The sequence below is a fragment of the Petaurus breviceps genome, unplaced genomic scaffold, assembly GCF_028583685.1.
Source record: "Petaurus breviceps papuanus isolate PSGF00001 unplaced genomic scaffold, PetGlider_PUasm1.0 90842, whole genome shotgun sequence".
NCBI lineage: Eukaryota > Metazoa > Chordata > Mammalia > Diprotodontia > Petauridae > Petaurus > Petaurus breviceps.
The window spans coordinates 8,640,326-8,654,538 of NW_027187358.1; the positions used below are offsets into that span (position 1 = coordinate 8,640,326).

General features: G+C 43.1%; 1 protein-coding gene across 1 annotated transcript in view; it reads left to right on the forward strand.

The window, feature by feature from the left end:
- The first annotated feature begins 6 nt into the window (after positions 1 to 6).
- The window catches only part of PRKCE (protein kinase C epsilon), a 657,089-nt gene continuing 642,882 nt past the window's right edge, over positions 7 to 14,213 (forward strand). The window contains exon 1 of the mRNA XM_069071624.1: positions 7 to 938. Within this exon, the coding sequence (XP_068927725.1) occupies positions 591 to 938 (348 nt within the window). The 5' untranslated portion in view covers positions 7 to 590. The remainder of the gene's footprint in view (positions 939 to 14,213) is intronic.

Below are 14,213 nucleotides of genomic sequence, written 5' to 3' on the forward strand. Positions count from 1 at the left end.
TCCCTAACTACCAAGCACCCCCTGCCAAAGTAATAATTTCCCGGGGATTATGCTTTTGAAAGGTAGGTAGGTAAGAGTCGGGCGCAGCGCCCACTTTTCCCCCCACCCCCCCCCCACTGTCCTAGACACTAGGAGCATCAGAGAGGCGAGGGTGAGCCTATATAGTGTATATATTTGTTGTCATTTTGTCTTAGGTGTGCTGGGGGGAGAGGGGAGAGGTTTGATCCAAAGACGGACGTCCCCCCAGCTCTCCCCCTATACCCATCCCTACCCCCCTCTCTCCCTTCCGTTAGAAACCCAGCGAGGAAATACATGCACTCGCTGGGAATCGCCAGTCACGGCGAAGCACTAGGAGGTGTAGGTGGGGTGTAGGCGTGTGTGTGTGCGTGAGTGTAAGCCTGAGAGAGGTGGGCGGGAGAGGGGGGACCCAGGCGTCCCGTCCCTCCCGCCCCAAGAAGACCCCACCGCACCAACCCCTCCTCGCAGCTCAGAGAGCCCTTGTTTATTTCTCGCTGAACTCTTGGGCTGAGTGACCCCGGCCCTTTTGCTCCCTGTCCCTACCCCCCACCCTCACCGACCCGCCTTCGACCATGGTAGTTTTCAATGGCCTCCTGAAGATCAAGATCTGTGAGGCCGTGAGCCTGAAACCCACAGCCTGGTCATTGCGCCATGCGGTGGGACCCCGGCCTCAGACGTTTCTCTTGGACCCTTACATCGCCCTCAACGTCGATGACTCGCGCATCGGACAGACGGCCACCAAGCAAAAGACCAATAGCCCGGCCTGGCACGACGAGTTTGTCACCGACGTGTGCAACGGGCGCAAGATTGAACTGGCTGTCTTCCACGATGCCCCCATCGGGTACGACGACTTCGTCGCCAACTGCACCATCCAATTTGAGGAGCTGCTGCAGAACGGGAGCCGCCACTTCGAGGACTGGGTGAGGATATCGGGGGCCGGGGTCAGGGGAAGGAGCAGGAATCGGGGTAGCGGCCGGGTGGGGTTCTCCGGGAAAAGTGTTGCATTGAAGTGACAGGATTCTTTTAAGTGTGGGTAGTTGAGGTTGAGCTCACTACCTGATGCAACTTAGAGTCACATGGGAGGGTCTCAGTTGTATTGGGTACCCCACCTCCATTTTTAATTGGGAGCAAAGTGAGAGGCCTGGGATGAGGAAGCTGAACCTGGGGAATAGGAGACCGTGAGCTCCTTCATGTTTTCTTATTCCTGTTTTCCCTCTTCCTCCCACTCTCCTTCGGTCCCCACCTCCCCACCTCCCCACCTCCGTCCCAGCTGGTTCAGGTTGGGTTGATTCCGTGTTCATGTCAGGGAGCTCAAAGCAGCTCATGGAGCTGGGGCACTAGAGTAAGGAAAACCAAGGCTGGTCACCCCATACTGGTCCTCTGGCCACTTAGAAGGCTGGTAGCCTGGCTGTGGGGGAGGGTTCTCACCTCTGGCAGCCTCTGGAAAATGCACGTGGCTCGATTATTCTCCTTATCAGCTAAGGGGTACCCGGCTTAATTATTTAATTTTGTCTGAAGTCAAATAAATGCAGTGTGGGGTGGTTCAGCTTTTTCAGTGGAAACCTGCTTGTTTTTCAGTCTGTTGCATGGTGGTTTGTTCATTTTCTGTTATCTGGAGATTAAAATGTGATCCTTGTGACACCCACCTCCTACCCAAAGTCCCTGAAACATTAGGTGAGCCTGCTTTAAACAAATTTCAGAGATGCTACAGCCCACCTACAGGCTCTCTCTTGGATTGCCTCTTGGGGGAAAAATGAAATGGTTGTACTTGTGGGTAGTACAGTTTCTGTGCATCTCTAGTTAAAGTTACACTGTTGCCCTATTTTATGTTTTAAGGTACCATGCAATATGATACTATTTCCAAGAGTGAGGTCTAGTTGATTGATGAAATTGTCAAAATATTAGAGTATTGGTAACAGGGCTTGTCAATGTAGTATCATTTGAAAGACATTTAACCTTGGCATTCAGAGAAAAGGAGGGAGAAGCAAGCACAGCTAAGCTTCTGGCACAGAAGTGTTAAATTAGGAATGCTTTTCTGTGTTTTTAGATCTTTCTACTTGTTTCCAGGGAAAAGCAGACATGGAGATTTGTTTATATTTTCCATATTTATAGTTTCCAGGCTTATCATTCATATTCTTATCAGCAAAGGAATAGACCTCTGTTTCCCAAACCTGAATATGGAATGTTGGTAACATTCTGACTTTTAGATACAAAGACTTTTCTGTTTTATGAGCCAAACTCCTAGGGGTCAAAAGTTGAATGTCAGCTATGGTTAGTGCCATATCTATGTATTTTTATCCATATGTATCAGATGGGGACTTGGGGAAAAATGTGAGAGCCTTTTCTCACTATGATCATGAGTGTAATGCAGACTGACTGAAACCATGGTTACTGTGATGACAAGGAAGCTCCAGCAAGATTCACCAGTAAAACCCTAGGAGGATAGCAGCTGGTACTTTGGAAAACAGGGGATACAGATCTGGAAAAGTCATGCTACTCCCTTCCATAAGGTTTCTCCCCACCCCCTCTATATTCCTCTCAAGCTTACACTTAGCCCTTAGTCTAGACGTAATAGAAATAAACCCCATTTATTTTTTCTATGTGTAAAGTGGCTGACTGAAAGGATGCTTGATTCCAGGACCAGGCTTTAAATCTACCAAACCTATGGCTTTGAGGAGCTTTTTGGTAATGTGTTTTGTTTTTACAAAGGATAGAGGGGGCCCCTACATAAGGGAGTGCTGCTGTGTTTGCAGATGAAATGGACAGGACAATAGGGAGAGCATTTACTGCTCATAGACAAACATGGCTGCTTAAGCAGGGTGCTCCGCATGCATGGGTCCAGACCTGTGGCTGGAGGAAATCTGCAGTGTTGCTCTGCTGTCTTTACCAGTGGGCATGGCTGGGAACTGTCCATGATAGAGACATGAGAAGAGGCAGTGGATGGTGTTAGGGATCTGCAGGGAATGATGAAGAATTCATGATACTGCTTCCTTGGCTTTGATCCCTAGAAGGCCCAGAATTTCTTCCCTTGGAGGGGAAGGCAACACTCTGCCAGAGGCTTCTCAGTCCATTGTCTGTAGATGAATGCTATTTCTCTTAGTAATCGTGGCTTGGGTTCATAAGACTCTTCTCATTGGAAAAGGCTCATCGTCTCCCCCAAATGCTTTCCTCTTTTGAGCTTTACTGTTACTGTTGAGTGTCTCACTGTCCTCTCAGCTACTGAGGCGCCCAACCTCTATGTCATTTTTAATTCTTCAACTCGCCTTCATCCCATGTGTCCAGGATGTCACCAAAATCTCATCATTCCTGTCTTCACCAAATCTCTCCTACATCCCTTTCTCTTGCTTCACATAGCCACCACCCAAGTACAGGCCCTCATCACCTCCCTCCTGTACTACTACAGTAGGCTTCTCCTCCTCAAGTGTCTTTCCACTCCAACCCATTTTACACACAGCTGCCAAAGCAATTTTCCTAATTATCTCTGGTGTCAAATAGAAAGTCCTGTTTCACATTTAAAGCTCTTGGCCCCCTCCTACTTTTCCAGTCTCCTTACACTTAACTCCCTTTTGAAGACTGCAATCCAGCTACAACGGCATCACATATAACACCATCTCCCATCTCTGTGCCTTTGCTATTGGTTATTGCCTCTCTTCACCTTTGTCCCTGAGCTTTGCTGGCTTCTTTCAAGGTTCAACTCAACTTCCACCTTCTGCCAAAACTTTTTCCCTTCCCCCCAGCTATTAGTGTAGTGTCTCCCCCCTCTAAACCTGCCTTTCATTTATTCTGTGTATATCATTTACATACCTAGTTATTTTCATGTTGTCTCCCTAATTAGAATATGAGCTCCTTGAAGGCAGGAACAATTTTTGCCCCTCCCTCCCTTTTTTTATTCCCAGCACTTAGCAAAGTTCCTGGAACACAGTAAATGTTAAATAAATGCTAGTTGACTGACTGATTCATACCCTTATGAGTATTTAATGCAGGAGGAGAAAGTGAGGCTGGTGACTTAGCACAGCCTTTCCTCACTTAAATCTAGTTCCCTTGCTTGTCATGGCATCACAGTCGTTAATGTCATGGTCCTCTTTGAGAATGAAGGATAGACAACAACATGTAATACAGGTGTTATATCCCATTCAACAGAAAGATAGAGAAGTTGTGACTTGCCATAATCATCAGGCGAACCAATGATCAAGCCAAGATGAGAACCCTGGTCTCTTGGTTCCGAGTTCTCTGTTCTTTTCACTGCTCCAACATACCTTCATTGATTTGTGGGTCTTATTAAGAAGGGAGCTTCCTCCTCTCCTCCAAAGGGTCTTCCAGTGTTAAAATGGGGGACACAGATAAGGTTAGCAATCTCATGAAGCTATGAGGTTAATTTAAACTATACTGGGTAATGTCTCCTAACACAGTTGGGTAATACTCCCAGAGGGATAGGCCATTAGCAAGTATCCAGGGATTCAGGCCACTAGGTTCTCCTGCTTCTTCATCAGGAGTGGCTGAAAAGTCTATCCTGAATAGAGGGGCTTAAAGGATCGGTAAAGAGGGAACAGAAAGTTACAAGCATTTATTAAAACACTGTGTTGGAGGTGCTGTGGTGAGTGTTTTATCCTCACCACAACCCTGTGATATGGGTGCTATTATGACCCCCTTTTTTGTGATTTGTCCAGGGTCACACTGCTTAATAAGTGATTGAAGATGCATTTGCACTCTGGTCTTCTTGAGTTAGGCTCAGTGTTCTCTTAGAGTTTAGAGGGTATCTAATCTAGTCCTTTCATTTTGCAGGTGAGGAAACTGAGACTCAGAGAGATTAAATAATTTGCTTGAGGTCACATAACTCCTTAGTCAGAGTAGGGCTTTGGAGGGGACATTTTTTCAGCTACTGTTTAACATTTAATTTATCTCAACAAGTCTTAAGTGAGCAAGGGGAATTCTGTAAAAGGAACTCTAGAGGACACACTCCATTCCATGAAGATAATCTTGAGTTTGTTGTTGGATTTATTTGTTTTTATCTGAACCTTTTGTTTAATCAGTGTAAAGAACTACCAGTGTGAAAAATTCCTCTACCAATACAGATTGGCAATTGCAATTTACAGTATTAAAGAGTTTCCTGGGTGGGACTGGGAGGATGAGTAACAGTCATTCAGTCGATGTGTATCAGAGGTGAGATTTGAATGTAGGTCTTTCTGACTCTAAGCTTCTTCCTATAAGAACTAAATGCTTGCTTTTCAGAGCATGGATTAATTATCCTCCACCCATTCCTTTCTCTACTCTACAAATATCCCCACTAGTGTTCTAGTTCTTGGAAAACTTGGTTAGAATAGCACCACTTAATGAACACATTGGGTAAATCAGAAACCTCATGTATCTATAGTGATCATGCATTGGTCCCTTTTATCATCAATAACTTGTTCTCTAAGGCTTAAATCCAGCTTGGTTTTTGTTCCCTCTTTTCCTCCTTCCATATTATCTGACCTCACACTTTCTTTCCAAAGACTTTCCCATTGAATTCTAACATTCCATACAGGCTTAATGGGTCTTTTACTTTCCACCACACACAGAATCACTGAAGGTTGGAGCTGGAAGGGATGTTAGAAGTCCAGCAGTAGGAAGGAAGGAAACAAGCCTCTATTAAGCTCCCATTATATGCCGGGCATTGCACTAAGTGCTTTACAAATTATTATTTCATTTGCTACTCATATAACTACTAAGTATCTGAGGTTAGATTTGAACTCAGGTCTTTCTGACTCCAAGCCCTATATTCTATTTACCACATCACCAGCTGCCTCAGATAAGATGCATATCTATACCTCTGTGCCTTTATCCATACTATGTCGTCTAGTTGGCATGCCAGTTTTCAAGGTTCCAAAACCTTTCTGAACCATTCAAGAGTTGTATAGAACTCACTGTCTGTGACATGCCTTTAGGTACCCACTCATTTACTCTTGGAGGACTTGGCTCTGTCTCCTCTTTTCCTGCCCAGGACTGGGCACCTGACTACTCACTGTATAATTGAATAGAGTTGAATTTTAAGGAGCAACTGGAGAAGTGTTCCCTTGGTGCTCTGTAAAACCCTTCCTGTCCTTTGGGCTTTTCAGTCACACCTGACAAAATGAGGGCAAACCAAGTGAAAAGTGCCCCTGCTTTAGAGGTAAAAGGCCCCAGAGTCGTTCATTTGTAGGGTTGTGCCTCCTCCATGAAACCTTTCCTGGTTGACAATAGCAAGCCTTTATTAGGCATTTACTATGGGCCAATGAACAAGGATTTATAAGTGCCTCCCACTTGCAGGGTCCTGTGCTAGATGTTGGTTACCAAGCCAAGACACTGTCTGTCCTAAAAGAGATCGAATTCTGTTCTCGGGAAGTAATATGTACATCAAAAAGTAAATATAAAACATAGACAGAGTAGTTTTCCTGAGGGGCAAGGCTCTGGTCCAAAATAAAGGACAGTTTCTTAACACTAGAATGGGGACCAGAGAGCCCAATAAGTAGGCTTAGGGTGGGATCAGAACACTAGAGGGTTGGGGGTGACATGGATGGTTAAGACACCATAGTGACTGGTGGCCAGGGAAGGAAACCTTGATCTATATAGTCTCCAACTTTGAATCACTGGGATTTTATATGTAAGAAATTATGTTCTTTACGGTGCCAGTTATAATGTTGATTTTCAACCCCAAAACAAGAAGTGAAAAGCTTGGGAGCCTAGGGCTGGTGGTGGTGGAATATATATGTGGCAGGGCAGATGGTGAGGACTGGGTCGGGTCATACCTCATGGCAAAGACAGTGCTTGGGGGAATCCTGAGTCTGGATGATTATAAAGGGGTGAGGTATGTTTGAGGCACAATCCCCTCCCACTCTCACCTAGGTCAAATTTCTTTAGCTTCCACACTATTCCTTAATTTTCATAGCATCTTTGTTATGCACCATAGTCTTTACTATTTTGATACCTTAAGAAAAAAGCTGTTCATATATTATACCTATAATATAGAATATTAGCTCTCCCAGGAGGTTGTATATCTCTAGATACCATTTGACAAAGAGAATGTTGGAATCAGAGGGTATGTGCTACCCCTGAGATATAGACAATTGACATGCAACCCTTCCCTTGTCTCACATCTTCCCAGAATTAGTTAACAGGTTCCTGGTTTAGTGGATAGAATGTTGAATGTGAAGTCAGGAAGACCTTGGTTCAGATCTGGCCTCATTCCCATGCTTGGAATGTGCTTCCCCCTACATTTGCCTCTTGAAACCCCCTTCTCCCATCTAGACTCAGCTCAAATACTTCCTCATTAGGACTCTAACTGATACTTGAAGGTATTCAAACTCAATCCAGTAAACATTTATTAAGCACCTACTGTATGCCAGGCCTTGTTCTAGGGAAACAGTTAATAAAAAGAAAGACAGTTCCTGCCCTCAAGGGATTTATAATCTAACAAAGGGAGACAACACACAAACGGGGCAGAAAAGGTGGGGGAACTAAGATGTACCTGGTTTGGAGACATCTTGTTCTATGGAGTTGGAACAGCAGATGCAGAGTAGAATGAGCCCCCAAAGTCCAGTTGCTGCCCTCTCTGAGTTCATAAAAATCTGGAATCTACTTAGTTGCGAAATTGTTTGTATCCCACCCACATTAGAATGTAAGCCCCTTGAAGGCAGGAGCCATCTCACTTTTGTATTTGCAACCCATGTGCCTGGCACATAAAAGACCTAAATAAATTCTAGTTGATTAATTTCCTGTTTGATTGGTTGAATCTTAGTAACTATGTAGTCCAGGGCAAATCACTCAACCTCTTTATATTTCAAGCAAATCGCTTAACCTCTTTGTATTTCAGGCAACTCTCTAGGACTTATCTGCTGAGTCATAGACTGATTTATGGAGAGACTCTTCACACTAGGAGTTCTCCTCAGATCTTTCTGATTTCACTTCTGAATACAGCATCCGTTGGATGCCCAGGACCATGCTAGGTACTATGGGCTACAAGAGAAAAATGATGCAGTCCCTGCCCTTGCAGAGTTACTCATTTCATTGCAAGTATAATAAGACAATAATTATAAATAATCTAACAGCCCCCTCATGTTATTTAGCTGTAACTGCCTTGGCAGCAGGAAGAACTAAAAACATTTTTATGGAGAGCACTTGATATTTCAGCATCTGATCTCACTAAGTTCATCCAACTGTGGGCAGACAAAGTTTTCTAGGGTCTTACCTATAGACAACTTGTGGCTTTGAAATTTTATATACATAAATGTTACTTGTGGTGAAACCTTATATGTTTCTCTGCAGTTTCCTCGGGTATATATGGACTTGTTAAGTGATTATAGTCTATTATAATGGTAATCATCAAGTGGTACCTGTTTGGAGTTCTAGTTTCTGGCAGTAACCAGGTGGAGTAGCCCCTCCTCCCCCCAAAAAAGTCTGTACTGGGAGAACAATGATAACACATTTAGGTTGCTGCTTGCCAGCTTCTATAAAGTGAGGGTTCTGCTTTTAGGATCAGATATCAGCTGTATCTAGAAACTCAGGAAGGGCTTGGAGGTGTGGACGACATGACTAGATCTCAGACCTGGGAGAAGTGGTTTCTGAGCTAATAAAAGGCCGGCTTACTCTAACACAATAGGAAGGAAACTTCTGGCACTCATTAGCGCAAGAGGTATTATAAGTTGTAAACAGAATCAGCTTCAAGCATTCTTAGATGGTCATGGATTTGTAAAGGGTTATTAGAGGAGGGGAGAAGCTGCATGGTGTAGGACAGGCTCCCCCAACACTGGTGTAGGGGGTGTAATGCTGGGCTTGGAAGCAGGGAAGCTTGGGGTAAAAGTTCTGTCTCTGACACTCCCTACTTGTATGACCCAGGCAAGCTATGCCTTAAGCAACTCTATAGATAGGTGCTTCACTACTGAAAAAAATCACAGGTTCTTGATGTAATGTATTGAGGGAGTTGGATTATTTGGGTATACCATTAAGCATCAGTTATCCGAGATCATTAACTCTTGAGGGTAAAGAGATTGGACACTGGACCCAAGATTATGCTGGGGTATGGTACTCTAGGATAAAGAAACTGTAAACACAGCTAGGCATCTTCTCTGCAGCTGATAGCCATTGAGAGTTTGCTTGGAGCTCGGAGAGGTTGTGACTTGTCAGGGTCACACAGCTAGTAGGTTTCAAATGCTGGACTTCAACCCAGGTCTCCCTGGTTCCATGCTGGCTCTCTAGATACTAATCTTTACTGCTTCTACCTGTTCTTTTTTCCTGAGATTAGAGGAAATGCCTCTTTTATCTTTGGATCTTCCCTTGTACCTAGCTTGGTATTAATCACATAGTAGGTGCTGTAGAAATAAATGTGTGTTGAATGAATGAATGAAAAAAGGAATGAAGTTAAACTCTGCCTCATTGTTCCCAACATATATAGAATCATGGGACCATCAAGCTCATCGCACTAGACTCATAAAATGTCATTGCTTCTAAGGACCTTAGAAAGCACCTGGAAGAATCAGGCACAGTCCTCTAATTTTGGAAATCCAGAGAGGGACTATGACTTATCTGCAGTCATATGTAACATGATGCAGTAGAAAGAATAGTAACTGGATCTGGAGTCCAAGAACCTGGGTTCAAATCCTGATCTTGCAACTTACCTGGATGGCTTTGGGAAAATGACTTATTGCTCTGGGCTTCAGTTTTCTCATCACTAAAAGGGGTAGGAATTGGTACAGATCAGGGACCTATGGTCCATAAGCTTGATGTTTTTTAATATTGTGATAACTATGTTTCAATATAATTGGTTTCCTTTTCAATCCTATGTATTTTCTTTTATGCATTTTAAAAACATTAATCTGAGAAAGGGGCCTATGGATTTTTATCATACTTCCAGAGGGGTCTATGACACAAAATTATTAAGAATTCTTAGTTTGGATGATTTTTAAAGTTCCCTGCAGCTCTATAACAATCTTATGTTTTTCATGTAACACTTTCCTCACAGCAACTCAGTAAAGTACAGGTGGTATGAGATTATCCCCATTTTATACATGAGGAAACTGAGACTCTTCAGAGTTAAGTGATTTGTCCCATGGCTATTCAGCTAGTCAGTGTTTTAGGTAAGATTGAAAGCCAGGATTCTGGATGTTAAGCCCAGCACCCTCTTCACTTGCTGCCTCCCACTGCAGTGATCTCTATATCCCAAAAAACCAACAGTGTCAGAGGCAAGACTGGATCCCACATCTCTTGATTCTTAGTACAGAGATTTTTTTCCTTCAGGAGTGAGTCAGGAGAACTGGATCTGGCATTGACTAATTGTACATCCTTGGAAAAATCAGTCCATCTTGTACTATGTCATTAATTGGTGTTCTTACTTAACTTTTAACACACACACACACACTTACTTCCCCCCACCCAGTATGCTAAGTTCCTTTAGGACAGACTGTGTTTTTTCTTTTTGTATCTTACTGTAGTTCCTTTTGTAGGACTGGACACATTACAGGTTTTCAATAGATACTTGTTGGTTGATTAAATGAATACATTGACTTTCAAACCCCAAAGCCCTTGTCTTTGTTGTGTACACCCAAGTTGAGTACTGTATTATTAAATTTATTTTTCTAAAAGCATTTGTTAAGCTCCTACTATGTACCAGGTACCTTGCTAGACAGGATTATTTGGCTTTGTTTGCACAGATCCTGCCCCCAAGCTTTTTCTTCCTCCTAAATTGCAAACTCCTTAATTTTTTTCATCTGTGTATCGCAGCGCTTGGCACATAAATATTAACTTGTTTTACAAGCTCTGTGCTTGGGTGAGATATAATAACTGTGGACCTAGCAGAAATTAAATTTTTTTTTTGGAGGGGCAATTGGGGTTAAGTGACTTGCCCAAAGTCACATGGCTAGTAAGTGTTAAATGTCTGAGGCTGGATTTGAACTCAGGTCCTCCTGACTCCAGGGCCAGTGCTATATTCACTGCGCCACCTAGCCGCCCCAAGGAATTCTTATAAAGATAGAGAAGGGTATATAAATTAAGTGTGCAGATTCATAATGCAAAGCCCATAGATTATATCAATCAGAAATTCAGAGTTGGGAGGTCTTACTGGTCATTAATGAGTTCAATCCCTTCATTTTATAGATAAGGAAACTGAGGACCCAGAGGAGTTTAGCACCTTCCCCAAGGTGACAAGGAGCAGAGCCAAGAACAGAAGCCCAGGGCCCTCTAATTCTTCAGCTGGACCACTTCCTTCTGTACCCCTAAGAGGCAGCATCTGTTTTGAAAATGCACAGAAAAGTTCGATTGAGAATAGTATATCGGATGCCAGAGTCCCTGAAATCAGACCATGTAGATGGGCACCTGTTTTTACATGCACATTCAGTTCTCCCTGACCTTTTTTAAGTAGACGTGTTGTGGTCCCTACATTAGCCCGGAAAGGACATGTAGACAGTTGTTTTTACACACATACACACACACACAGTGCCTAGGCCATTGTCACACACACACTCACACACACAGTGCCTAGGCCATTGTCCTGCACACACACAAACACACACACATACACACACAGTGCCCAGGCCAGAGACAGAGACAGTATTCACTCCCTGGTCTTTAGCAACTGAGTTGATTAAAAAAACAGAAGAGCTTTCATTTGAGAAAGGTGTATATCATTGAAGTTCTAGGTGCCTGAGGACTTACTACACGAAGGTGACATTTTCTGCTTGTGACTTTTCATTTGTTTTCCTCCAACGCACGCTGAGGTTCTTGCTGCTTTTTTATTAGAGTGGAACCTCATATAGAGATAATGATATAAACACAGTTTTCATCACTTCACCTGCCTCAAAGACCTGCAATGCTGCCTGTCACTTTGAGGATGAAATCCAAACTTCTTAACCTGGCATTCGGAGCCCTCCACAGTCTGATTCTTGTCTACTTTCAAAGCCTTATCTTTCTAGTAGTCCCCAGCAGACCTCTTTCCTCAGTGTTACCAAACATTTCTTGTACGTTCCTTCCTCAGGGATTTTGCTTATGTCTCTCTCAATACCTAGGATTCCCTTCTGCTTTATTCCTTTATAAAACTCACTGTGCGCAGTTACTGTGCTGAATGCTTTACAATGATAATTCCATGTGAGCCTCCCAACACTGTTGTCATCCCCATTTTACAGATGAGGAAATGAAGCAAATGGCGGTTTGTCTGTACGTATTTACATATAATGTTTGTATGTGCGCACGTATTATATTTGTTTGCATGTTGTCTGCCCCTTTAGACTGTAAGCTTCTTGAGTGCAAGGATTGTCTTTTGCCTCTTTTTGTATCCCCAGGACTTAGAACAGTACCTGGCACATAAAAGGTGCCTATTGTTGCGGTTGAGTCTTTTCACCCCATTTCGGATTTTCTTGGCAAAGATACAGGAATTATTTGTCACTTCCTTTCTCCAGCTCATTTAACAGATGAGGAAACTGAGGCAAACAGAGTTAAGTGACTTGCCCAGGGTCACATAGCTAAGTAAATGTTTGAGGCTGGATTTGAACTCAGGAATCTGAGTCGGGTTCTCCTGACTCCAGGGTCTGTGCTTTATCTATTGCATCACCTAGCTGCATTATTAATAATGTCAATAAATGTTAAGTATATTAATAAATGTTAATTGAGTTGAATATCATATATTTCCTTCAGTGGACAGGATCAGGTATCTAAAAACTCCAAGCTGTTTATTTACTATTTGGTCTGGGAGTGAACTTTATTGACTACAAGGCAGTTTAATTTTGTGGGGGATGAGGGGAGGGAAGAAACTCTGAAGATGTAAGGACTGGGGTCTTAGAAGTCTGGGGGGTTTCTCCTTACTGCATTCGGTTGGCTCTAGTGTATCCTCTGCTGCTTTTTTTTTTTTTTTTGCTTTTTTGGAGGGGGGAAGGCAGGGCAGTTGGGGTTAAGTGACTTGCCCAAGGTCACACAGCTAGTAAGTGTTAAGTGTCCAAAGCTGGATTTGAACTCAGGTCCTCTTGACTCCAGGGCCGGTGCTCTATTCACTGTACTACCTAGCAGCCCCCCTCTGCTGCATTTTAAAAAGCACCTATGGACCAATTTACATTGGTTAAGCACTAATAGTTCTCTTATTTATTTCTCACCAACCCAGCTTTGCTGGTAACCAGTTATATGACCTTGGACAATTTACTTAACCTTTTCTGAGTCTCAGTTTCTTTATTTGTAAAGTAGGGATAATAATAACAACAGTTTATAGTCTAGTGCTTTCCTGACCTTCACTCATGATTTCATCCCATTTTATAGAGGAAGAAACACATTCAGATGAAGTGCCTTGTCCAGGGTCCCACAGGTCCCAAGTAAGAGAAGCCAGGTTCAAAGCCAGGTCCAAAGCCAGGTCTTCATACTTCCAAATCTGGTGCTCTTTCCCCAGAGAGCTTGTTCTGTCTTTTTGTCTTACAAGATGGTTGTGGGTACGAAATGAGATGGTAGAATTAAAGTCTATGAAAGGAGGTATGTTGTTTTATATATTTAAGCAACACTTGGCTAGCATTTGGTTGAGGGCATGTTAAGGAAACTGAGGCCATATAATGGATTGCAGGTTAGTTTGGAACTCTGATTTCCATGCTTTCTGCTGAAACCCCTGAAATTGACTTATACTTGAATTTCTCATCAGACTGTCTGCCTTAGTTTCTCCCATCATCTAGATTTCCTCCATATCACCCCTGCTAATCACCACCCCCAGTTATCCTGCATTTATTTTGTGTGTGTGTGTGTGTTTTCATATTGTCTTCCCCCCCTCATATGTAGATTTTTTGAGAGAAGAGACTTTCGTTTTTGTCTTTGCATTCTCAGAGCCCAGAGGGGTGCCTGGAACACAGTAGGGACTTAATAAATAATTGTTGATTGATTAAGATTAAAATAGCTAGTGAGAGTTATAAAGCTCCTTCACCAAGAAATTCCTACCTCCCTATCCCCAAGTAGAACTCAGCATCTTTTTCCCCTCCACTTCCTTATCCCCTTCTCCCTTCACCTCCCCAGTTTATCATTGTTTATTGAGTTGACTATGCACAGAACACCATAAGGCAAACTATTTTAAGGGGCAAGGGGGAGGAAGGCAGATAAGACAGTGATTCTGAAACAAGCAGGAAAATGGTGTCATGTGGCTGTCACCTTGTGGAGCAGAGCCAGGTTCAGCAGTTTTTCTCTGAAGGTTCCTCCACAGAACATATCTCTTTATTCACCATCCAAAG